Source organism: Brachyhypopomus gauderio, chromosome 14, assembly GCF_052324685.1.
Source record: "Brachyhypopomus gauderio isolate BG-103 chromosome 14, BGAUD_0.2, whole genome shotgun sequence".
Lineage (NCBI taxonomy): Eukaryota > Metazoa > Chordata > Actinopteri > Gymnotiformes > Hypopomidae > Brachyhypopomus > Brachyhypopomus gauderio.
In genome coordinates this window covers 19,781,703-19,808,329 of record NC_135224.1, presented here as the reverse complement: position 1 = coordinate 19,808,329, position 26,627 = coordinate 19,781,703, and the positions used below count along the sequence as shown (strand labels likewise).

General features: G+C 46.6%; 1 protein-coding gene across 1 annotated transcript in view; it reads right to left on the bottom strand.

Annotated features, from left to right (window-relative positions):
* b4galt2 (UDP-Gal:betaGlcNAc beta 1,4- galactosyltransferase, polypeptide 2) overlaps window positions 1-26,627 on the bottom strand; it is an 87,968-nt gene that overhangs the window by 11,877 nt on the left and 49,464 nt on the right. Inside the window, exons 4-5 of the mRNA XM_076973575.1 lie at window positions 9,683-9,870; window positions 5,857-5,979 (exon numbers count right to left, since the gene is read on the bottom strand). Of these exons, the coding sequence (XP_076829690.1) occupies window positions 5,857-5,979; window positions 9,683-9,870 (311 nt within the window). The remainder of the gene's footprint in view (window positions 1-5,856; window positions 5,980-9,682; window positions 9,871-26,627) is intronic.

Sequence of the window (26,627 nt, the reverse complement as noted above, 5' to 3'; positions counted from 1 at the left end):
GGAGCATGGTGGAGGTGAAGGTGGAGGTGAAGGAGCATGGTGGAGGTGAAGAGGCATGGTGGAGGTGAAGGTGGAGGTGAAGAGGCATGGTGGAGGTGAAGGGGCATGGTGGAGGTGAAGGAGCATGGTGGAGGTGAAGGTGGAGGTGAAGAGGCATGGTGGAGGTGAAGAGGCATGGTGGAGGTGAAGGAGCATGGTGGAGGTGAAGAGACATGGTGGAGGTGAAGAGGCATGGTGGAGGTGAAGAGGCATGGTGGAGGTGAAGGAGCATGGTGGAGGTGAAGGAGCATGGTGGAGGTGAAGGAGCATGGTGGAGGTGAAGAGGCATGGTGGAGGTGAAGGAGCATGGTGGAGGTGAAGAGGCATGGTGGAGGTGAAGAGGCATGGTGGAGGTGAAGGAGCATGGTGGAGGTGAAGGAGCATGGTGGAGGTGAAGGAGCATGGTGGAGTTGAAGGGGCATGGTGGAGGTGAAGGAGTGTAGGTTCGCACTGGGTGTGATGGGACAGTGTATCTACGTAAGCGTATTAGACTACTGGCCATGAAGGAAGATTTAAAGCAGTCGAGACAAACGTCTAACCAGACCATCTCATACCATCTCAGACCATCTTCTCAAACCTGCCCATTGAAGGACTAATGCTTGGTTTTAGAGTTACCGAGAGTGCAAAAATGAGCTCCGATTTTTCCACAGGGAAATAGTCCAAAATGCCAAATAGTCTCTTAGAAACAGACAACGCTGCACTCAGCCGGTATTGTTTCACCTCAGATTTACTTCCACAGTCCTGATAAAAAAACTGAACACCTGGAAATTGTTCATGTGGTATTTTTTCTCCTGCTCTGCGCTGGAGTGAATGTTATGTGTAGTGATGCATGTTGTATCTGCTGGTAGAACCACTGCTCCCTACTTAAACATAACCAGAAGAAAATAACAGATAGGTGGCAATGGTTAAAGTGAGGAGGTTACTATGTTAAAATGGCTCTAAACGGGTATGTAAATACTAGTGGTGGCCCGTCAACGGCGTTAACGGCGTTAACGGCGTTCGTTAATTTGATACTCTTATCGGGCGATATAAAAATTATCGCCGTTAATCTATTCTTAAAGTTGGGTTGGGAACTGGGTCAAAATGGGTAAGCAAACTATGATGACTTTCAACTTGATAGTTTAGCTCGGTTGTATTCCTAACCAAATTGCACAGTACGGGCAAGAACGAGTTTTCAAACCTGTGAATTACAAATCGTACGTGTGTTTACATGGATGCAGCCACGAAGTCGCCAGGTTTGCTTCATGGAAAATTCATTTTTAGGAACGTAAAGTGTTACCGGAGCGGAACTCGGAGCGGTCGTTTTCTGCATGGTCCTAGCGCTAGATTCGTCGTTATTTAAATATTTCTTTTTAACCGTTAAAACTGCAGAGGACCAAAACCGGCTTTCGAAAAAGTCCCCCCCAAATTACGTCCGTGAGGTTAAATTACTTGGGTAGCACGCATATGAGCCATTTTAATATAGATTAATCTAGATTAATCTAGATTAATTTCAAGATTTCAGTGAGATTAATCTAGATTAAAAAAATTAATCTATGCCCACCCCTAGTAAATACATATTAAAAAACGCATCATTTCATTCCATAATGTCCATCAAGTAAAGTGCATTTAAACCATTATGACATTTCCAGATTTAGCTGAAAGGGTTCGGCGTCCTGACACAATCATCCCATTTTCTTACTTCAGGGCCGAGAGCAAAGCTGACCAAACAGAATCAAATCTGGGAAAATAACCAGTGGTTGTGTGTGTGTGTGTGTGTGTGTGTGTGTGTGTGTGTGTCCAGTAGAAATCCATCTCTCGCTCTCTATCTCTGTCTATCTCTCCATCTCTCTCTCACACACACACACACACACACACACACACACACACACACACACACACACACAACACAAGAAAGAAAGGAAAAACGAGCCCAGCAATTATTTAATGCCAACACTGAGAACAGCGTCATTATTTTAGGGAGCTGAAGTAGCCGATGACTGCTTGTTTAGGAAATGAGACAGACAGCCAACACCCCCCCCCCTCCCCACACACACACACACACACACACACACACACACACACACACACACACACACACACACACACACACACACACACACTTAATACTGTTCACTACATAGCCAGTTTGGCCCATATCTCTCCTACTCTGGTTCTCTTCCTGCCTCTTGCTGATTGGATTAACAGGGAATTTCTCCCTCTCTCTCTCCACCTCTCTTTCTTTCTCTCTCTCTCTCTCCCCACTTTCCTCTCTCTCTCCCTATATACAGTTTCCTTAATTGCATTAGAGCCGTGGAGACAAAGGGAATTGCAATCATTAGTGGTGCTCTGGAAAGAGAAAGAGAGAGGGGGGGGGGGAGCTACTCTGTGATTAGGATGCTGACTTTATGAATCATACTCTGTCTCTTTCTTTTTGTGAAGCTCTCTGACACCCTGATACCCGGATACCCTGATACCTTGACACCCAGATACCTTGACACCCAGATACCCAGATACCCAAATACCCTGATACCTTGACACACCTTCACACACAAACTCACACCAACGACACACACCTTCACACACTCAGCTGTACACTCAATAAGCTGAGCTTCCTTGTACAGCTGTCCTTGTACAGAGGCCATTACTGCAGTTCTAACACAGCTTTGCTAAGACCCTATGTCTGATAAAGCAAACGCTGTGGTTGTGCAGTCTGATTTGATGCTTCTCTCTGCCCGAGAGTTTGTGTCTGATAAAGCAGACACTGGGGTTGTGCAGTCTGATTCACACTTCTCTCTGCCCGAGAGCCTGTGTCCGACAAGCCAGACTCTGTGGTTGTGAAATCTGATTCATGCTTTTCTCTGCCCGAGAGCCTGAGTCTGATAAAGCACTCTGTGGTTGTGCAGTCTGACGCATGCTTCTCTCTGCCAGAGAGCCTGTGTCTGATAAAGCACTCTGTGGTTGTGCGGTCTGATTCATGCTTCTCTCTGCCAGAGAGTCTGTGTCTGATAAAGCACTCTGTGGTTGTGCAGTCTGATTCATGCTTCTCTCTGCCAGAGAGTCTGTGTCTGATAAAGCACTCTGTGGTTGTGCAGTCTGACGCATGCTTCTCTCTGCCAGAGAGTCTGTGTCTGATAAAGCACTCTGTGGTTGTGCAGTCTGATTCATGCTTCTCTCTGCCAGAGAGTCTGTGTCTGATAAAGCACTCTGTGGTTGTGCAGTCTGACGCATGCTTCTCTCTGTTTTTCTTGTTTCTGTGATATGAAAAAGCAGATGAACACAGCATCTGTTCTGGTCCAGGAACATATGTCCCGTTCCCCGTCTTCCTGTGCGTGTGTGTGTGTGTGTGTGTGTGTGTGTATACGTGTGTGTGAGAGTATGTGTGTGGTATGTGTGTGTGTATGTGTGTGGAGTGGGCTGGTGTGTGTGTGTGTGTGTATGTGTGTGTGAGTATGTGTGTGGTATATGTGTGTGTGTATGTGTGTGGAGTGGGCTGGTGTGTGTGTGTGGGGGGGGGGGGGGGGGGGGGAGGTGTTCCACTGTGCAGAACGTCAGGAGAATTCCTACGTTCTTTCTCCACCACGTGTCCCGTGTGCAATGTCTATATTTGACTCTTCTGCACAGGTTCCACAACCTGCACTGAGTATTTGTTGTATACGGGGCGGGGCAGTCATCTGTGCCCGCCCCCGGGCCACGAATCACATCACGCTGCTGCTACCGAGCATCACGAAGAAGTGTGAGAATCCACCTCACAGGAGAGAGGACGAAGTCCCCGTGGCTGAGAGCTCGCCTTCAGAAAACAGGAAAACAAGACGAGTGTGTGATGAGGGGGTGTGCCCAGAGGGGAGAGGCGTGGCCTCTTAAGAAGAGTTCACAGTGATCAATCCCGGGTGTTTCCAAAAGACCTGAGCCTGAGGGGGTGGCAGCAGGCCAGAAGCTCGGTGGAGAAGTTCTGTACAAGAGCTCGCGTGTGAGGATGGACACTACAGACGATTCTACACACGAGAACACGGACCACTCGCATGTCCAACATCAGTCCTTGTCCGATACGATGGAGCCTCACTAAGCTTCAGGGCCAAACATACAATCCAGCAAACAGTAGCCTGTACTTACAGACTGTTACTATGGCAATGCTGTACTTACAGACTGTTACTATGGCAATGCTGTACTTACAGACTGTTACTACGGCAATGCTGTACTTACAGACTGTTACTACGGCAATGCTGTACTTACAGACTGTGAATGTACCAGCACTATTACTTACACACCGTACCAACACACCACTAAAGCATCAATAATGACAAACAGGACCCTGTCCCCAGAGACATGCTGGTGCTGTAGGGTGGACGTGGACACCCGGCTCAGTCTGGACTGGGAGCGTTTTGTGAAGTGTTTGATGTAGCACTCCATCAACCAGAGTGTGAAGGACACTTTTGGTGCCAACTGATTTCACACACTGCCCATCGGTACAGGAAGATCCAGGTGGGAAATGTGACAGGTGGAACACGGGTCTGTCCCCTTCTCCCTGCCAACGCTGCCAGAGGCCGTCCACCCGCCCATCTGCCCTTACCCTGTGTTCTCTTACCCTCTCTTCTCAGCTAGCATGTGACATGGGAACAGCACCCGGGCCGGATAACTCAGGGGAAGGATACAGAGAGTGGGCCTGATAGCGTGGCGTAAGGATACAGAGAGTGGGCCTGATAGCGTGGCGTAAGGATACAGAGAGTGGGCCTGATAGCGTGGCGTAAGGATACAGAGACTGGGCCTGATAATGTGGCGTAAGGATACAGAGACTGGGCCTGATAACGTGGCGTAAGGATACAGAGACTGTGCCTGATAACGTGGCGTAAGGATACAGCAGCTGTGCCTGATAACGTGGTGTAGTCACCTGGGCCGGACACGTTGGTCATGGCAGCCCTTTTTCAAAGCTACACTGTATGCACACGGCTCAAAATAAACACAAATGCTTCCGGAAATTTCGGGTGCCTAAAATGGTGTCCTGATACAGCGATGTTGCAATGTGACATTATGAGAGAATTAAAAGTTCAGTAGGGGTGATTGAGTTTCTGCAGCTTAACTCGACGTGCCAAATGTTGACCCTGACAGTTTCTGCCTTCTGCATTACACTAAGTGCCCTCAATCCACATGATGGAACCTGATGCTAAATCTTGCACAGAGAATTTTACAGACTCAGAGGACTATAATTTTCTGTAAGGCCTTTTAAGCATTCAGTCACTGATGACAAATGTGAACACATTACCACTCATCAGGAAGGCAAGCAGAGAGATAGAGAGAGCAGGATGGTGTTGGAGGTGTGACGAAGCAGTGCTGAAGGTGGAGGTGTGATGGAGGAGTCCTACAGGTGGGGGTGTGATGGAGCAGTCCTACAGGTTGAGGTGTGATGGTGCAGTCCTACAGGTGGAGGTGTGATGGAGGAGTCCTACAGGTGGAGGTGTGACGGAGCAGTCCTACAGGTGGGGGTGTGATGGAGCAGTCCTACAGGTGGGGGTGTGATGGAGCAGTCCTACAGGTTGAGGTGTGATGGTGCAGTCCTACAGGTGGAGGTGTGATGGAGGAGTCCTACAGGTGGAGGTGTGATGGTGCAGTCCTGCAGGTGGAGGTGTGATGGAGCAGTCCTGCAGGTGGAGGTGTGATGGTGCAGTGCTACAGGTGGAGGTGTGATGGAGCAGTCCTACAGGTGGAGGTGTGATGGTGCAGTGCTACAGGTGGAGGTGTGATGGAGCAGTCCTACAGGTGGAGGTGTGATGGAGCAGTCCTACAGGTGGAGGTGTGATGGAGCAGTCCTACAGGTGGAGGTGTGATGGTGCAGACCTTCACCTGTTGTAGATGTCGTCGTCTTCTCCTCCCCAGCCCCAGTACTCATTGGGGAAGCCGTTGATTTTGAGGAACTGCTTTTTGCTCAGGCCAGACACCCCACCGAAATACCCCGCATACGGAAGCCTGCAAACAGGGAGGAGTCCAGTCAGGCACAGTCAGGACATTCTGGACAGGGACAGGTCAGGACACCCCAGACAGGGACAGGTCAGGACAACCCAGACAGGGACAGGTCAGGACAACCCAGACAGGGACAGGTCAGGACACCCAGAGCTTTGACCCACACAAATGCAGCTTTTAAAAACAACCATGGACGAGCAGCAGATTTGGAGCGTTTCCAGCAAGTTCCTCTGGGCTCTCTGGGGCCGGGGTCGTCCCAGGGGTCAGGGTTGTCCCTAGGGTCGGGGTCATCCCTGGGCCACAATTTCATGACACAAATTATGACACAATTTCATTGCATGAGTGGACATGAGGAGGACAGAATCTTCACACAGGGCACCTCTGTTTGTAAAGATAGATCCTCCTCTTCACTCTCATCCAGGGCCTCCCTCCCTCACTACCTTACCTCCCACTCTACCAGTGTCTCTCTCTCTTTCTCCCTCCTTCTCTCTCTCTCTCTCCCATCCTTTCTCTATGCTTCTCTCTCTCTACCACTGTCTCTCTCCTTCTCTCTGTTTCTCTCTCTCACCCTCTCTAATACCTCTCTCTCTCTCTCTCTCTCTCTCTCTCTCTCTCTCTCTCTCCCTTGCATAGACTTTCCAGCATGTCTGACATGGTTCTCTGAAAGCTGAAGGACACCTTTACTGTAGGATCCTTCCACTCAAGTCCTTCTCTCAGACTACGTTCTCTCCTCGGGACGGAGGGACGTCAGGTCGGTAGACCGGAGACTTCTGCAGGGCTGCGGACTGATCAGAATTACAAATCTCACTCCTGTGCTGGTGGCTGTTAAAGTGTCAGGACAGACGTTCCCTCCAGACGTAGCATGTGCCTGCTAGCGCTTCATGTCTGGGGGGACGGCGGAGCGTGAACACTGAAACAGACCCAGATGTCCTGTTCCTCAGCAGAGAGACATGAGGGAAGACAGGAAACTGGTGGGGAGGAAACTGGACCTGAAGAAAACTGGTCCAGAAGATACTCACTGAGAGGACCTAAAGATGTCCACTGAGAGGACCTGAAGATGCCTGCCGTGAGGCCTTCTGGATACTCGCCTGGGGATAGCCCCAGGCCGCTTAAAGCCCCTGAGTGTGTGTGTGTGTGTGTGTGTGCATGAACCTCTTCATTTTGTGTGTGTGTCTGAGTGTGTGTGAGTGACACACACAAAACGAAGAGGTTCATGCATTAGGGCAGCATGGTCCAAGCTTTAGCACACACAATCGGTACATGGTCACCCCCCCCGTACTTAATACCCGACATAAACATTCCCCTCAGCTCTGCACTGCCTTGTGGGAGAATTCAGACATCTCAGTTCTTAAGAGTGAGACTGTTTTACTTGATCAGAGTGAACTGACTCGTTCACTGAGATGCAATCTGTTAGAATCTGTGGTATAGTCAGTCAGACACTGTAGACCGAGTTCTCATGCCAGAGCTCAGAGCTTCTGCACACAGCACATCACAGACACGTCACCGTACTCATTTGATTCAATAACAGTCGTGGCATTGTTAGACAGGTGAGCTGTCATGGCCGAGCTTCCCTGAGCTTCACCGTCACAGGAGTCTGGAGAAGGAGAGGAACCTTCTAGAACTCACGGCTTGTCAACAGAGCTCAGGGGTTTAGAACAGAACCCAGGGGAAGTGGAGGCAGACAAATGCTACTGGGGGCGGAGCTGGAGGAGTTTCTTTGGGGGCGGAGCTGACAAATTTCCTTGAGGGCGGAGCTGGCTGGATTTTACTGGGGGCAGAGCTGGTTGAATTTCATCGGGGGCGGAGCTTGTCAGTATAATGATTAAATATCGAGAGCTGAATTTTACAAAGCAGCTATGAGAAAAGGTGGCAAATAAGCACGGTATTGATAAAAGGAAAGGGGGCGTGGCCACAATGTCTCTACAAGCAGAAGATTCCATATGCAATCTAAAACAACTTTAATTAGTTGCACATCTGAAGATGAAATAGCTAGGCTACATCATTAGCCTTGTTTATTATTACAATTATAAACATTTAAAATCTTCACAGTTTGTCATTTTAGCCTAACTGCTAGAATTAAAATTCATTTCATAATTCTTCTGCAAGCTACCGCAATAATCTCGTAAATCTTTAAGCATGTGTCCCTTCATTAAAATTCATTTCAAACTCTGAACACAAAGAGTAACAAAAATAGATCTTGTTAATTATTTATTCACATGCGGCAACTTTACAGAAGCCATTCGTTTCCTCTGTGGATGTGACAGGAAAACAGGATCAATTGTGAGGTCGGCCCGGTACTGCTCGGGTGCTACCAGACCCGCCTGAACCCCTGACCTCTCCTGACCTCTGGGGGTTTGTTTGGTGGTCTACATAATTAAGCTTGTTAGGTATCTGATGAGTTGAAACAGAAGTGCTGGAACCCATGCAGATTATCCATGACTGGAAACGGAAAACCCAGCAACCACAGCCTAGATCCGGGCTTCTAGAACCACAGCCTAGATCCGGGCTTCTAGAACCACAGCCTAGATCCGGGCTTCTAGAACCACAGCCTAGATCTGGGCTTCCAGAACCACAGCCTAGATCCGGGCTTCTAGAACCACAGCCTAGATCTGGGCTTCTAGAACCACAGCCTAGATCCCAGCTCCTGGAACCACAGCCTAGATCTGGGTTCCTGCTCTGCTGTAATACAAGACCATGAACTCAGGCATCTGCTACCGGGAGAAATAATCAATAAATGAGAGCAAATACACAAAAAAACCTGAATTACCTGCAGACACACACACACACACACACGGCCAGCCCAGTGAGTTTGTTGTTCAATAATGGAGACATAGAGAGGAGATGCCTCAGAATATGAGGAAGAAAACACCTCCAGGATGATTAATGAGAGTACTAAAGCTCCCCGGGACTGAGTCACGGCATTAAGGCCGCATGAAAACTTTGGCCACTGGATGGAAAAAGAAACGAAACATCTCAAGAGTAAAGGCCAGAGTGCTCGCCACAAGATTTAATTTTCAGGTTCCTCGTGACATCAGCAAACTTCAGAGCATCTGTGTGTACACTTTAATATCTCCAACTATTACTGCTGTCGGAGAGCTGCCCTCTCAGAGTTAATAACCTTCACCCGTAGCCGCAGTTCCGTACGAGACTGCGCACGTCTGTCAATGTCTCAGTTCTGTCTGGGCTGACGCAATTTATCAAGTTTTTTTATCGAACAAAAACCAGAAGTGAACTGCATTCAGCAGCTCCAGACAGTGCAGGAGTTTGGCAGAATGAGAGGTGTACACGGGAGTTCCTCTTGCTGAAAGAAAGTAATTACTCATACACAGGGCTGCTTCACACAGGCAGGCCCCCAGCACTCACTGTTTCATTAAGTCACTGTGTTTGATTACACGTCCCTGAAATAGAGACGGAACAAAGTCACACCTGACATCTATTAATATGTAAATACCCATGAACGTCACCCTGTTTGTAAGGGAGTGGGGGAAAAAATAACAATACAAAAACACAGTGGACACACAAGCGCATTTCTTTTTTGCATTTTCAGGCTAGACAATTTCAGCATGGAGTCCTTAATTACTTTTTGCCCCCCAAGGAAACAAGATCATAAAAGTAAGATGAAATAAATCAGGTTGGATCCCCCCCCCCCCATGCACCTGCACAGACAACTGCCCCCCCCCACCCCCCAAATGGTGCACACGGCTGTTACCTGAAGCCAAACTTGTCCATGGCGATGGCGAAGTGTCGTGGCTGATCGTAGCAGTGGTACAGGTTGCGGTCGTCCATGGGGATGAGGTCCACGTCGCTGAAGATGAAGCAGTCGTACTGGGCGTCCCTCAGAGCCTCCGTGTAGCCCACGTTCAGCAGCTTGGCCCGGTTGAAGGTGCCGTCTCCGAGCTGAAAGACCACACGAGGAAACACAACAGCTCAGGCCATGGGACGGGCTCCATCTGGGCAGTGCTACCGGCTCGGGGATCCGATAAATCGCGTCGTGAGCTTGTGAGGTCCAAGGTTCGGTTCTAACCGACAGCTGATGATCCTGAGTCTAACTCTTCCTCCCACACGGAACAATCACTCAGATGGCAAGCAGAAGACGACGTGTAGACAAAACCATTAGCCAAATGACAGAATGGAAATACATCTGGTTCTTTGTTGCAAATTGTCTGTGACTACAATGGGCGTTTCTGTGATGAACGATCAGCGTCCTCTTACCCGATATCCTGTGTCTCCTACGCTGAGATGAATTCAGTGAGAAGAAGCTCCTCACACTCCCCAAACAGGCACTGTGCCACAGACAGTGGAGGATACGCCAGACACTCTTGTGTCAACTATTGCGATTTTGAGCACATTTAATTTAGGCTCATTAGCTGTGATTTAAAGCCAAAACTCTTTTTTACAAGCAGGGGAATTCCATTCGTTGCTGTACACTACACTGCATACAACCTAATAATCCAGGGGGACTATAATCCCATGTAATCCAGTAATACCTGAGATTTGACAGAATAATCCTGCGGTGAGAACTTGCTGTCGCAAATCCACTCTGGTTTCCATGGAGAAGTGTGAGCTGGTCCACACCGAGAAGGTGCCACACAGCACAGTGCCCTTGTCTCCGCGTCCTGAACCTTCTATTTAACACCGTTTAACGCACAGCCAAACAACAGCTGTCCTAACGCCCCTTACACGTGGAGAAGAAACTGCGGTGTGAACCGAACCGAAGGGTTTGTGTGCCATACGTTTCTCCAGGCGAGACGTTCTGTAGCATGCTGTACAGTTATGTTCCTGTCTCTCTTGATCTGCTTAAGATCAGCCAATAGCAGGAACACTAAACAGGAAGCAGCACGCACTGTGACTGGATATGAAGACGCCAGAATAATCCCAATATCTCCCAACAGGAGCTAACGAGAACTTCTTCTAACCTTCAGTGTATCATAACTGGACTGTTCTAGTATTCTGCTTTTAATCCACTTTACCTCAAGTTGTCCAACATAAGACAATAAGAACCGATTCCATCCAGCCTGGTGAAGGTGAGAGTGTGAAAATGTAATGTGTTTTTAAAGAGGAAAACTGATATATGTACCAGTCATTCCAGGCTTTAATATGTTTATTAAATATATATTTCTCTTAGACCAGTAGACTTTAGGCAACTCATGAATGACAGACACCCAGCACACAAACACACACACACACACACACACACACACACACACACACACACACACACACACACACACACACACACACACACACACACACACACAAGCCTACGAGTCAAACACAAGACACACACACAATGACAGGTAAACATAATAAATAATTTCTATCACAGACCAGTCATGTTTTCCCCTGTTGTCTCCCCAAATGGTGAACCAAAGAGATCACTGGGATGACCTGATCGAGAGAACCCCAATACAAAATGGACGTCTCATATTAGAGGACCATGAGACCACACACCACACAGCACAGGACTCACAGCACAGGAGTCCATTACGCTGCTCCTCTCAGCGGAGGGACGACGTGTCCTGGTTCAAGCAGACGCTCTCTGTGAACAATCTGCCAAATGAGATTACTAAAACATTTTTACTGCATTAATTAGACCCAACGGTGGCACACAGTCGTGCTCCCCAAACTCCATTATGGGATGGTGGTGTCTGACTTCTGCCTTTAATCGCACACCAAGGGAAAATTGTTTTTCAGCCACATTCTGTAAATAAAACACACCTTCCCACCTGCGCTTTACTATACGACAGGGAGAACAGGATGGGACTGCATCCAGACCTCCCCCAACACCACATACCTCTCCCCCAACACCACAGACCTCTCCCTCAACACCACAGACCTCTCCCTCAACAGCACAGACCTCTCCCCCAACACCACAGACCTCTCCCCCAACAGCACAGACCTCTCCCTCAACAGCACAGACCTCTCCCTCAACAGCACAGACTTCCCCAAACAGAGCACAGACATCTCCCCCAACAGAGCACAGACATCTCCCCCAACAGCACAGACCTCTCCCTCAACACCACAGACCTCTCCCTCAACAGCACAGACCTCTCCCTCAACAGCACAGACCTCTCCCCCAACAGCACAGACCTCTCCCCCAACAGCACAGACCTCTCCCCCAACAGCACAGACCTCTCCCCAAACAGCACAGACCTCTCCCCAAACAGCACAGACCTCTCCCCAAACAGCACAGACCTCTCCCCAAACAGCACAGACCTCTCCCTCAACAGCACAGACCTCTCCCTCAACAGCACAGACCTCTCCCCCAACAGACCTCTCCCTGAAAAGTGCACCTTCATATCCAGGTATTCATATCCAATATCTTATTGCCGGTCCTTCGACACTTGGCCCTTGAGAAGCATTTAAGCCCGTTACTCAATTAAGCCCATTACTCAATTGCCCGTTACTCAGTTAATAATATTATCAATTAAGCCAATTTCTTAATTAACTCTGTTGCTCAATTAAGCCCGTTACTCAATTAAGCCGGGTACTCAATTAAGCCATTGTCTCAATTAAGCCCGTTACTCGTAGCTGGCTGGACACGCCAGGTGCTCCCTGCAGGCGACCCCCACCGATCCTGGCGGGGGGGTCTGGATTCCCTGGGCCCGTTGCCATGGAGACAGATTAGGTCACGGCTCAAGAGTGATTGTGCTCAGGGATAGTAGTGTGTGTATGTGCATGTGTGTATGTGTGTGTGAGTGTGTGTGTGTAATCAGTCCCCAGCAGGCTGACCTTATCACTCAGCGGTGCTACTGATGCTGGTCTTAAAGAAACAGGAGGGGAGACAACACAACATGAGCTTGAGAAACCAAGTCAGGATGTCTGGAAAGTAAAAACCAGAGACAGTATGTGCTTGAGAGAGAGAGAGAGAGAGGGAGAGAGAGAGAGAGAGAGAGAGAGAGAGAGAGAGAGAGAGAGAATACAAAAGTGAGTTAAGCTTTAAACTTTGAGGGGAGAGTAATTAATTTTCAAACTGAGGGAGTAAGAATGCATGTGGTTGAGGATGATGTATGATGCGACCTAAATCCGACCACCATGTGTGACACATGAGACACATCCATGATAAAACTGCATCCCTGCTGCAGGCTGAGAGACCTTCCTGATTGGTGCATTTAATGGGCTCCAGTACGTGGCGTTTAGTAGAGTGCCCTAGTTTCTCACTTATTACAGCATTAAAGTTTAGCCACTGGGATTGCTAAAATACTCAGAGGAAACAGCAGCTCTCCATATAGAGAGTGCATGAGAAGATGCAACCTAAAAACAGCTCAAAGACACGTTGACAAGGTCAAGAGTCTGGAGTGGACATGAACATCGCAGTGCAAGACATCTACAAGACTTAGAAGACACTGCAGTGCCACTGTCCTACTTCATCAGGTGGTGTGGAGGTGTGGTGATATGGTGGTGTGGTGATATGGTGTGGTGTGGTGATATGGTGGTGTGGTGATGGTGTGGTGATATGGTTGTGTGGTGATATGGTGTGGTGTGGTGATATGGTGGTGTGGTGATGGTGTGGTGTGGTGATGGTGTGGTGATATGGTGGTGTGGTGGTGTGGTGATGGTGTGGTGATGGTGTGGTGTGGTGATGGTGTGGTGATATGGTGGTGTGGTGGTGTGGTGATGGTGTGGTGATATGGTGGTGTGGTGATATGGTGTGGTGTGGTGATATGGTGGTGTGGTGATATGGTTGTGTGGTGATGGTGTGGTGTGGTGATATGGTGGTGTGGTGATATGGTGGTGTGGTGATATGGTGGTGTGGTGATATGGTGGTGTGGTGATGATGTAGGGATGTGGTATGGTGTGGTGATGTGGTGGTGTAGTGTGGTGTGGTGTGGTGTGGTGTGGTGATGTGATGATGGTGTGGTGTAGTGATGTGGTATGGTGTGGTGATATGGTGGTGTGGTGGTGATGTTGTGGTGTGGTGATGTGGTGATGGTGTGGTGATATGATGGTGTGGTGATATGGTGGTGTGGTGATGTAGGGATGTGGTATGGTGTGGTGATATGGTGGTGTGGTGTGGTGATATGGTGGTGTGGTGATGATGTGGTGATGTGGTGTGGTGATGATGTGGTAATGGTGTGGTGATGATGTGGTGTGGTAATGGTGTGGTGATATGGTGGTGTGGTGTGGTGATGTGGTGGTGATGTGGTGGTGTAGTATGGTGGAGGTGTGGTGGAGTTTTGTGGTTGAATGGTTGAATCTTGGACTGTGATGATACTACACATCTTGCTGCTTGCATAATCAGTCCTCTCTGCATCATAGGGCCAGCTGTTCTTTATTACTGCAATTTACAGAAACAGCAGATGCTGCAAATATTCTAATACAGTGGTTTTCAAATATTCTAATACAGTGTTTTTTTTTTATATTCTAAAACAGTTGTTTTCAAACTATGGGCTGCAACCACCCAGTGGACCACAGTGGTACTGATAGGGAACCGTTGACAAAAAGGTTCTGTTTCTGTTTTGCAAAGTAAAATTCCTTCCAACATACATACATATAACATCATTTCTAACGTGATGTGAATATTATGTTAGTTATTTACAAAAAGTTTAGATTATTGGAATAGCAAGATTAGTACAAGTCTGAGTGAAACGTAAGTATAGACGAGAGACTTCTCTCCAGCCCCTGATGGGCTGGAGTTGGGATCACTAAATCTTACATTTACATTACATTGCCTTTATTTCAGCTTAAATGTTCATCAGTGAGGGTGTGCAGAGAGAAAATGTGGTATGATGTTCGATAATTTCGGAGAAAACCAATCAGATGTTTGCTGCTTGTGTGCTACCTGCTGGCCTAATCCTAGCAGTGCTAGTCAAACCCTGACAGACTGTGTATTTACTGGTTTGTTTCTATTTAGTGTCCGGTGTGATCAGGTGTGACTGTCAGCACACACGTCTCCTCGCTCTTTCGTGGGTTTAATGAGAAACGTGTCAAGAAGAATTTCTTATTATTGAACTGCACATGTGTATTTTTCTAGGCAGTCTTGAGTCTTAAAGGGCTCATGGATTCTCCTGTGTCATTTCTAATTGCTCTATTCAAACACAGTAATGTATTTATGTCAGATGTGTCGTTGTTCTCTCTGGGAGATTCTGGGGAAAACGGCTATGATTTCCTATCATAAAGTCATCATCCTGTGTGCTGATAGCCTGATTCATCTCCTGTTCCGGCATTAAAGCCCCACACATCAATGCATTACCTAGAGTCTGGAAAAAACTGATTTCTTTCACTAGATTTGAGAAGGTTTCTTTATTAAAATAAGCCAATTCAATTGAGGGAATATATATTGCACAGAGAATAAGTTTGAAATTATGAGATTGACCAATTATTGATTTTCAACCACAAATTATTCCCCTTTTTATGGGTCTGATTGAGTGGATTAGTTCTGATTCTGTGGATTAGTTCTGATTGAGTGGATTAGTTCTGGCTGAGTGGATAAGTTCTGATTTAAACCACATGAAGACGTGTACACTGAGAACATTACAGCTGTAGTCTGTCAACCACACAATAAAACAGCAGGGCTGTTTCAAGAACTCAGGATTTAAATGTACAGTTGTGATCAAATTTATTCAACCCCCACTGAAATAAAGTGTTTTGGCCAGTTTGACATTGATTTTGATCATTTCAGTCATCTTATTTACAATTATATCAAAGAGGCACTTATAAATTAGACAAACATAACATAATATTTATGATGGAATAACCACAAATGTCTTTACTGTGCTCACATCATTATCAGTTTTATTCAACCCCCTAGTGACATTATTTTTTAGTACTTAGTACAACATCCTTTTCCAGTTATGACAGCTTTCAAGCGTGAAGCATAGCTTGACACAAGTGTCTTGCAGCGACCTATGGGTATCTTAGCCCATTCTTCATGGGCAAAAGCCTCCAGTTCAGTCACATTCTTAGGCTTGCGCACTGCAACTGCCTTCTTTAGGTCCCACCAGAGGTTCTCAATTGGATTTAAGTCTGGTGATTGCGATGGCCACTCTAGAATGTTCCAGCCTTTCATGTTCAACCATGCTCTAGTGGACTTGGATGTGTGCTTCGGATCATTGTCCTGTTGGAAGGTCCAACGTCTCCCAAGCCGCAGGTTTGTGACTGACTCCATCACATTTTCCTCCAAGATCTCCTGGTACTGAAGGGAATTCATGGTACCCTGCACACGTTGAAGCTTTCCTGTACCATTAGAAGCAAAACAGCCCCAAAGCATAATTGACCCCCCGCCATGCTTCACAGTAGGCAAGGTGTTCTTTTGTTCATAAGCCTGGTTCTTCCTTCTCCAAACATAGCGCTGGTCCATTGTCCCAAACAGTTCTAATTTAGTTTCCAAAACCTGTTCCAAAACCTTTGTGGCTTGTCCACATGACTTTTGGCATACTGCAGTCGACTTTTCTTGTTCTTTGGAGTCAGCAAGGGGGTGCGTCTGGGCATTCTGGCATGGAGGTCTTCGTTATGCAGTGCGCGCCTTATTGTCTGAGCTGAAACTTCAGTGCCCACATCTGACAGGTCTTTTTTCAGTTCCTTAGCAGTCACGCGGGGATTTTTCTCCACATTACGCTTCAGGTAGCGCACAGCAGTCGCGGTCAGGATCTTCTTTCTGCCACGACCAGGTAACGTTTCCACTGTGCCCTTTAACTTGAACTTGCGAATGATACTTCCGATAGTGTCTCTTGGAATATTTAACAACTTCGCAATCTTTTTATATCCATTGCCATTCTTGTGAAGAGCAATAACCTCTTCTCTTGTCTTCTGGGACCATTCTCTTGCCTTCACCATGCTTGGAAACACACCAGTAGATGTCTAGAAGGAGCTGAGTATCACAGTCCTTTTAAATCTGCCTAATTGGTGCTTATCATGCTTGACTGCTGCTCGTTGACATCCACAGATGTTTTCAATACCTGATGGAAAACACTGGAATGAACCTCTGTTCTTAGGAGTGGTAGTCGTAAAGGGGTTGAATAATTGTGTCAATGAAGAAATCACAAAAAGGCCATTTAATACTTTATGACAAAAAAAATTGATGCTATCTTAGTTGCATTTAGTTCTTTAACAAGTCCTTGTAAGATTTCATTATGAACACAATTACAAATGTGCACTGAATTTCATAAAACCCTTCGCAGCATTGGGGGTTGAATAAATTTGATCACAACTGTATGCACAGAAACATTAACGGAATATTTCAGTTCCTGCATTGACTCTTGCATTTTAGTAAGAACTGTCCACTCCTATCCCAGTCAAATGCCTGCGGTGAACTGGGAGGTGTAAGAGATAATCAAAGCACTGTTGATTGCTTTTAAATCTGAAGAGATGTATAAATGGTCCAGATATGATCTACAGAAAGCAATTAAATCAGCCAAGACAGCCTACAGGGGCCACGTGGAGCACAGTGTAACCAGAACAGAAACACAAGGGATTTGGCGAGGCCCGTAGTCCGTGACGGATCACAGTCCTGTCATCAGTGCGGACACTGGGTCTCCTGATGGACTCAGTTCTTTATCAGGTCTGAGGTACATAACATCAACACCCGCCTAAGACAGCTATTACACCCGGGGACCTGAAAGCGTCCAAGGGAGGAGTGAATAGAACCTCAGCCTGGTTAAGATTACGGAAGCAACTGGACCAGACAGTGTTCCATCCTGGGTCCTTAAATCGTGCCATGCAGTTAGTCACGGTCTAGTGTAGTCTGAGTGATTACCGTGCACATCTCTTACTGCAGAGCATCTGCCGGGCCTAGAATGGCTGGCAAAGTCACTCTGTGCAGTAAAATCCCAGAATTCCTGGATTCTTTCCAATTTGCTTATACACAGAATAGATCAGTGTCAGACACTGTCTCATGACTTCTCAACACTCCTCTGTAGCATCTTGATAAGAGAAAAATATACATTAGAATGTTATTTGTAGACTACATTTCTGCTTGTAACACAATTATTCCTGCCTCAGACTCAGCACGCTGACAGGTCTATCAGGAAGTAGGTATTTGTTTCTCGGCAGATGACAAAGTTAGGATGTCTTGTCTGTCTTCTTTTCCATCACTGTATACACTGCAGGGTTGCTCCCACGTTCCTGACTGTAGATTGTGTTCACTCAGGACTGTGTTGTAACTGTAGCCGCTGTTTTTTACATCTGCTGTTGACACTGCGGTGTCTGTAGAACCGAACGTCTGCTGGACTGGGGTGAGGGCAATGACCTGGACTGGGGTGAGGGCAATCTAGAACATCAAAAGAACTAAGAGCTTACTATTGATTTTAGAAGGAAGAACATTGCCCATACTCCTCTGTACTTTACCCATACTCCTCCGTACTTTACCCATACTTTATGGTTAACATATATTGATCCAACCTGGGATTATCATGAAAAAGACACTATAGTGAACGTACGACTTCAGAAGACTTACACAGTTCGGTCTACATATAAATAACTTCAGTATTGAGCATAACGTCATTATTGTCACATTTACTTAGAATAAAAAAAAAATGTGTAGTAAACAAATTACCTGTTCACCACTGGAATGAGTTAGCGTTAGGGTAATAGTGTATCACAGACCTGCTCGGGTTAGGGTTAGGGTAATACTGTATCACAGACCTGCTAGGGTTAGGGTAATACTGTATCACAGACCTGCTCGGGTTAGGGTTAGGGTAATACTGTATTACAGACCTGCTAGGGTTAGGGTAATACTGTATCACAGACCTGCTAGGGTTAGGGTTAGGGGAATAGTGTATCACAGACCTGTTAGGGTTAGGGTAATACTGTATTACAGACCTGCTAGGGTTAGGGTAATACTGTATCACAGACCTGCTAGGGTTAGGGTTAGGGTTATACTGTATCACAGACCTGCTTCCATTGTTAATGGTGCTATAAGAGAGGGATGGTGCTCTGAGCTGGTCTTGTTTTCCTGCATACTGATTTGCCTCCAACGATCTGCTGTACTGACTTCATGTGTTCTTCCTGTGTTCTGTCCACAGGTCTAGTCTGCTTTCAAAAATATATTTGTCCACACAGTAGGGATTTTCAAAAATATCACAAAAATGCAAAAACAACACTGTTGATTCGCCTGCACTACAAGGCCAAAGTCGTTTACTCAAAGATCTCACCAATGCCCTCTTGACATCTAAAGATGTTCTTGACACTTTTCTGCAGTAACAGTCTCTTTCTCAAAATTATTCGGCCATCAACAATCTTGACAAGACCTGCTGCAACATCTAAGGTCTGCACCTTTGGGTGGGTGCATTTAAACGTGGGGTGCGGTGTAAAAGTGCAGGATGCAGTGCCTTCTGACATTTCTGCACTGCAGTGTGATGTATAAGTAAATAGAATTCAGCAGAAAACATTCCTCAAGTCTCACTGCAAACCTGCCAAGCGGTGACTGTGGGTTCTGCCGCACACACAGGTTTTAAAGACAGAAACATGAGCTAGTTGAAGTGTTGGTGTTTTCAAAAAGCTGCGTTTTCTCCAACCACACAACCCCACTGAAAACAGAGGTTCCAAAAATATCCACCCTGGAGGGTGGATTGAAAAACAAAAATGCTATTGACAGGAGACCAAAATGCAGATTAAAAAAACTGTTTCCAAAAATATCTGAATTCATGTGGGTAGGGCCAGTTTCTCTCAGATCCTCTTCAAGTTTCCAAACTATTTGTTGTAGCTTTTCCACTTCATTGTTTAATTTCAGAACAGATAAAAGAACAGCAGAAAACAACTCTCTCTCTCTCTCTCTCTGTCTGTCTCCCTCCTTCTCTCTCTCCTGTTCTCACTCTCTCCTTCCCCCTCCTGTTCACACAGCCACACACTTCTACACACATCCTGCAGTCTCAGCCGAATGTTCTGGAAAGACCCAAGGACACATGCCTGATGACCACACCTGATGACCACACCTGATGACCACGCCGGACGACCACGCCGGACGACCACGCCGGACGACCACGCCGGACGACCACGCGGGACGACCACGCCGGACGACCACGCCGGACGACCACGCCTGACAACCACACCGGATGACCAAACACGATGACCACACCGGATGACCACACCGGATGACCAAGCCTGATGACCAAGCCTGATGACCAAGCCTGATGACCACTCCGGACGGCTTCTCCATCTGCCACAGAGATATCACAGCTGCCAGTCAGTCCCACCCTGATCTACATCAGACCGGCAGGCGCCCTAAAGCTCCAGGACGCTGTCACATGATGTACGTGGTAGTGCAGACATGATGCTCCTTCCCAGTCCTCATGTGCAACTGCTCAGTCAGCTTGTCTGAAGAGGGCAAGGGCCACTCAGCTCCACCGGAGGACATCCAGCCACTCAGCTCCACCGGAGGACGTCCAGTCACTCAGCTCCACCAGAGGACGTCCAGCCACTCAGCTCCACCCGAGGACGTCCAGCCACTCAGCTCCACCCGAGGACATCCAGCCACTCAGCTCCACCCGAGGACATCCAGCCACTCAGCTCCACCCGAGGACATGCAGCTCGTCTCCTCGTGGATGCACAGGCCGCACAGGGAAAAGTCGTCTGGGGGTCGTCCTGATGTGTCGAAGCACTCAACAGTAAGTGATGCATGCGTAATGAACGCACCACGATGTTTTGAAGCAAGATCTGAAGTGTTATCAACCAGACACAAATACATCAGAGGGGGGGTAACCAAACTTTACACTCAGCAGCTTGCCCCAAGTAGGCTGGAATGAGAATGGAAGTTGGGAAAAGTAGCAGAGCAATGCTAATGCAGAATGCTAATGCGAAATGCTAATGCAGAATGCTAATGTGGAATGCTAATGCGGAATGCTAATGCGGAATGCTAACGCGGATCAATTAGGCAGTCGGCGTCCGTTCGGCCTGCTTTGCCCAGGTAGAGGCAGGAGCAGAAGCAGCGTGTCATCAGTGCCTGATTATCCCGTGCTCAGCTATCACCCGGAGGGATTTCCAGCTCTCCGCTGCATAAATAGGTCCCATAAATCAACCTTCTGCTCAGGGCCCCATGTGCTCCAGGGACGGTGGTGATGGAGATGATACTCTGTTGCACAAGAACTTGCCTCGGCGGGACAAAGAGGGACAGAGCGGGACAGAGAGGGTGTTACTGAAATAAAGGCAGAGCATATGGATGCAGTGGTGGGGAGACATCACATGGGATTTTAGTGTCAGGGGTAAGATCAGGCAAAAAGTCTCCTGTCCCCCGTGTCTGGATGGAGACACCGACACAGTACTTGTGCTTGGCCTGGAAGGAGAAAGTCCTCTATTGTCTTTTGTACGCTGCTTGTTGTGAAATGTCCATTTTAATGGGGCACTCAAGGATAAAGGCATTAAGGCAATAAAGGAAACACTGACGGGGTGCCTCTAGGGTTAGTGCTCTGTCCCTGTGAGGTTCTACTACCTAATAACGGTCACCTACGATGAACATAATGATATTTAGCATTCCCAAGTTCTGGAGGTTTTGAAGGTTATACAATGAAAAAAGATACAGATAATGATCCCTGCTGGAGAGGAGGCAGGTTTCCATAGGGAGGAATGAGAAGAGGAGGTGTGAATGTGGACACCTCCCCTCGTCTCCACAGGAGTGACTCCCCATATTACCTCCTGACTCTGCTCATGGCTGGAGGTGAAAGGCTGTAGAGATCTTGGATCTAGGTGGTGATGCACAGAGAGCAGAGAGCAGAGAGAGAGAGAGAGAGAGAGAGAGAGCGAGAGAGTACAGGACACATGCTGGTGTTAATGTGTGAAAGGTCTCGCATGGACATGCAAGCAGATTTCTACAGGCATTTGCTTTTTAAAACGGGTTGTTAAAAGCCCCTTTTGAACAACGGAGTGAACACAGCGCACCTTTATTTTAGAAATAAACAACAAAAAATAGCAGAGAAGTTTCTGCTTCCACACTGCAGCATCCTGCAGAAGGACTCCATGTCCACATAGAGTGTCTCTCCACCACACTGCCCCTCCACCCACTGAAGGACTCTATGTCCACACTGTCCCTCCACCCACTGAAGGGCTCTATGTCCACACTGTCCCTCCACCCACTGAAGGGCTCTATGTCCACACTGCCCCTCCACCCACTGAAGGGCTCTATGTCCACACTGTCCCTCCACCCACTGAAGGACTCTATGTCCACACTGTCCCTCCACCCACTGAAGGGCTCTATGTCCACACTGCCCCTCCACCCACTGAAGGGCTCTATGTCCACACTGTCCCTCCACCCACTGAAGGACTCTATGTCCACACTGCCCCTCCACCCACTGAAGGGCTCTATGTCCACACTGCCCCTCCACCCACTGAAGGGCTCTATGTCCACACTGTCCCTCCACCCACTGAAGGACTCTATGTCCACACTGTCCCTCCACCCACTGAAGGGCTCTATGTCCACACTGTCCCTCCACCCACTGAAGGACTCTATGTCCACACTCCCCCCCTCCACCATCACACACTCACAAGGAAAAGCCCTGTAACATGAAACCATTAATGTGCACAATGCAAAACCAGTGTGTGTCCAAACCATGACATTTTGAGGGCTTCCCTGTGCAGAACAGATAACCTGATCCACTGGAGCGTGAGGGGGACCCCGCTGGTCTGCTCTGCATTGCCTTTTGCATGAGATTGTCTCTCTGTCTATTTGGCACTACGGCTCAGGTCCAAGAGCCCATGTCCTCATGTCCTCTGGGGACAAACAAGACACCCCATAATCCTCCGTTATAAATCCAATAAGTGTCCGCAAAAGGAACACTGGTAAACAAACCATTTGTGTTTGTGTGTTTGAAGTATACAGAAGCAGTAACACTGCTATGTCATAGAAATACTTATTGTCACATTTATCTAAATAAATAAATTTGTCATATTTATCTAGACACCAGTCAGTGGATGATCTTTTTTCTCACCACAACTTCACCATTACATTACTACTATATCACTACTATATTACTACTACTACATAACCACTACATTACTATTATATTACTTCTACATCATCACTACTATTACATTACTACTACATCACTACACTACTACTACATAAACTACATTACTATTACATTACTACTACATCACTACATTACTACTACTACTACTACATCACCACTACATTACTTCTACATCCCAACTACATTACTACAACAGCACTACTATAGCACTACTACTACATTGCTACTACTTTTCTACTACACCACCACTACATTACTGTTACATTACTACTACAGCACTACATCACCACTACATTACTATTACATTACTACTATATCACTACTAGTACATTGCTACTACTTTTCTACTACACCACCACTACATTACTGTTACATTACTACTACATCACTACTACATTACTAATACAGCACTACTAAATCACTACTACATTACTATTACATTACTACTACGGCACATTGTTACTACTTTTCTACTACACCACCACTACATTACTACTACAGCACTACTACATTACTATTACATTACTACTACAGCAGTACTACATCACCACTACATTACTATTACATTACTACTACAGCACTACTACATCACCATTACAGTACTACTACATCACTACTACAGCACCACTACATTACTATTACATTACTACTACATCACTACTAGTACATTGCTACTAATTTTCTACTACACCACCACTACATAACTATTACTTTACTACTACAGCACTACTACATCACTACTACAGCACTACTACATCACTAATACAGCGCTACTACATCACTAATACAGCACTACTACATCACTACTACATTACTATAATTTTGCTGCAATATAATCAAAATAACCACAATGAAATAAAAACAACTGAAGCATAACATCATGGCATAAATGTAACACATCTAAACTATTAACTAAACTTATAAATCAACCTCATTTAAACATTCATGTACACACTGTACAAAACATGTGAGTCATAAAACATCCAGCTGAAAATCCCCCGTGAATCTCAGGTGTCAGTCTGTTCTCTCCACATGAATATGGACCTGTTTCTCCACCAGAGCATCAGTGTGTACTGATGAGGGGGTAATAATATCTGAAATGGGGGCAGCGGAAGCTGAGGGGGGTGCCATGACAACAGCATAGTCTCGAGACTGCCATTAACAGTTATATTGTTAGCACTCACAGGATGAAACACACACACACACACACACGTACACCTTCTGTTTTGAAGTCTTGTTTCAATGGTAATGTGTTCCTGGCTCTTCATCAGACTGTATTTGGCCAAAGCTTCATCCTCCCACTGATGAAACTGAAGAGGAAGTGGGACCCATGCCAGCATGCTCGAACTTGCCTGCGTCTTGGACATCAGTAACCAAGTAACATTATGGGATGTCTGTCCAGGGCTGTTACTTCTGTCAATCATGCACTCAATTGCAGGTGCCAACCCTCCCCATTTCAAACCCCTCCCCATGCCACACCCCTCCCCAAGCGACACCCCTCCCCATTTTAAACCCCTCCCCATGCCACACACCTCCCCATTTCAAGCCCCTCCCCCATTTCAAACCCCTCTCCATGCCACACCCCTCCCCATTTCAAACCCCTCCCCATGCCCCATAGCACAGCAAGCCTGTGGCCCTGAGAACACAGAAGTCAGAAATCAGCCCCTGAGGAGAAGACTACCAGGGAAGAGCAGGGGGTGTGTATGCTACTCTCCAATAAGCCCATCATTAATAAACATGTCAATGCAGCGAATATTTCAATATTAATTAAAACAGAGAAGGAAAAACCGTGAAGAGAAGGAGAGAGGATAAACTCTCACCAATAGGCTCAAGATGTCAAAGATACTGACTGCGCTAAACACTGATTAGAGAGGTTTTAACACATTCATTGGATCTTTGGTAAGAACATTTCTGCATTTCAAATAAAGGAGGAAACGCTTTGTGCTATTCGAGAGCAGGGGGTAGGGGGCGGAGCTTCACACTGCTATTGATTTTAGCTGAAGTGTCAATTTGCTCTCATCTAAAGCCCAATCAGATCCCGCCGCACTGAGGATCCCTGCATACATTAGGAGACCTTTGCAGCTAATCTAACGTGGTTCCATAATTGGGCTGCAACTGAAGCTGACCTCAATTTCTCACTACTTCAAAAGGTCAAGCAGTAAGGAGGCAGTGTCTCTCTGTTTCTGCTCCGGTCAAACCGCTCCGGTCTCCCTCTGGCCATATACAGCAAGCAAGAGAGCGCAAATGTACAAAAAAATGTAATTATACATAAATAGTATGATAAACAGAAGTAGGATGATAAACAGATGTATGATATATCAGCACTCTGGTAGCAGATACAGTTTACCATGGTGGGATATCAGCACTCTGGTAGCAGATACAGTTTACCATGGTGGGATATCAGCACTCTGGTAGCAGATACAGTTTACCATGGTGGGATATCAGCACTCTGGTAGCAGATACAGTTTACCATGGTGGGATATCAGCACTCTGGTAGCAGATACAGTTTACCATGGTGGGATATCAGCACTCTGGTAGCAGATACAGTTTAGAACATAAACCAAAGCTGTTTCCAGCTTTGGATGTGCGATTTACAGAAAACTAGTGACCAATAAAGCAAAAAAGCATCAGAGAAACACAGGACACTAGTGAAAGATTCAGCTCATAATGCTGACAGGAAACGCCCTGGAGTGTGAAGTCAGTGAAGAATCTGTAGGATTTCACAGGATCACATTAAAGTCTCCTACGTAGAAGAAATAAAAGTTATTAAAAAGAAAAACATTATTTAGCAGGGCTAGACATCCACGCAGTGAGATACGGCACACTTCCTGTGGGAGAGTTAACTCTTCATCAGGAGTGGTATCAGTATAACCACAGTGAGGTGACTGTCACACTACAGTATGAAGTACACGCTCCACTGTTATTACAGTGAAGTGTGATTCATGTTTACTGAAGTATCTCAACAACACTGATGTGGTGAATGGGGAGCCCCCCAGTCCTGCCCTTGAAAAGGTGAGTTAGTGGTTTCAAATGAGAACTTCCGATAGTTCGTCTGATATCTGAATCAGAAAGTGTAGAAAGTCTTTGCCACACTTTCTGATGGCAAAGATTACAGCAAAGGTTTCCACAATGTCTGACCCTGATATCCACTAACATCTCTGGTGATATGTGCAGGTGGATTACCAGTTTACCAGTTTACCAGTCTACCAGTTTACCAGTTTAGAGCCAGCAAGGCTTCATCTTAGGCTGCACAAGACCAGACAGAGGCTCACTGGAAGGGTCACGCCAGGCAGACGTCACATGACGTGAGTGTGGGAGGTATAAAGTAATGGGAGTGTAATCCAGATTACTGTATATTATCACAAGATGATACGTCATTAGTTTGACAAACGCCCAAGACTGTGTGAGTAAAGACACTGGGTGTTTTCACAATATCAGGAACATGTAGCAGATCCAACAGACATGTTTATACGTTACAAAGCTGTTCATGTTACTGGCTTCCTGAACATATGAAGTCCCCAGTGTGCAGGGAGGCGGTAGGAGGGGAGAGGCACTCAAACCTGACACCCCACAGCGATTCCAGAACCGGAATGTTCCACTAAGATATGCCATCATTAGCTTTTATTACACTGCACACACTCAATTTTGATTGCTAATTTCTGGTAAACGGTGCATCTGCAGTTTAATGGAGTAATGGAGAACAGCCCTGATGTTCCCAGAAACCGTTCGTGTTCAGTCTGCACAAATAAGGATCTG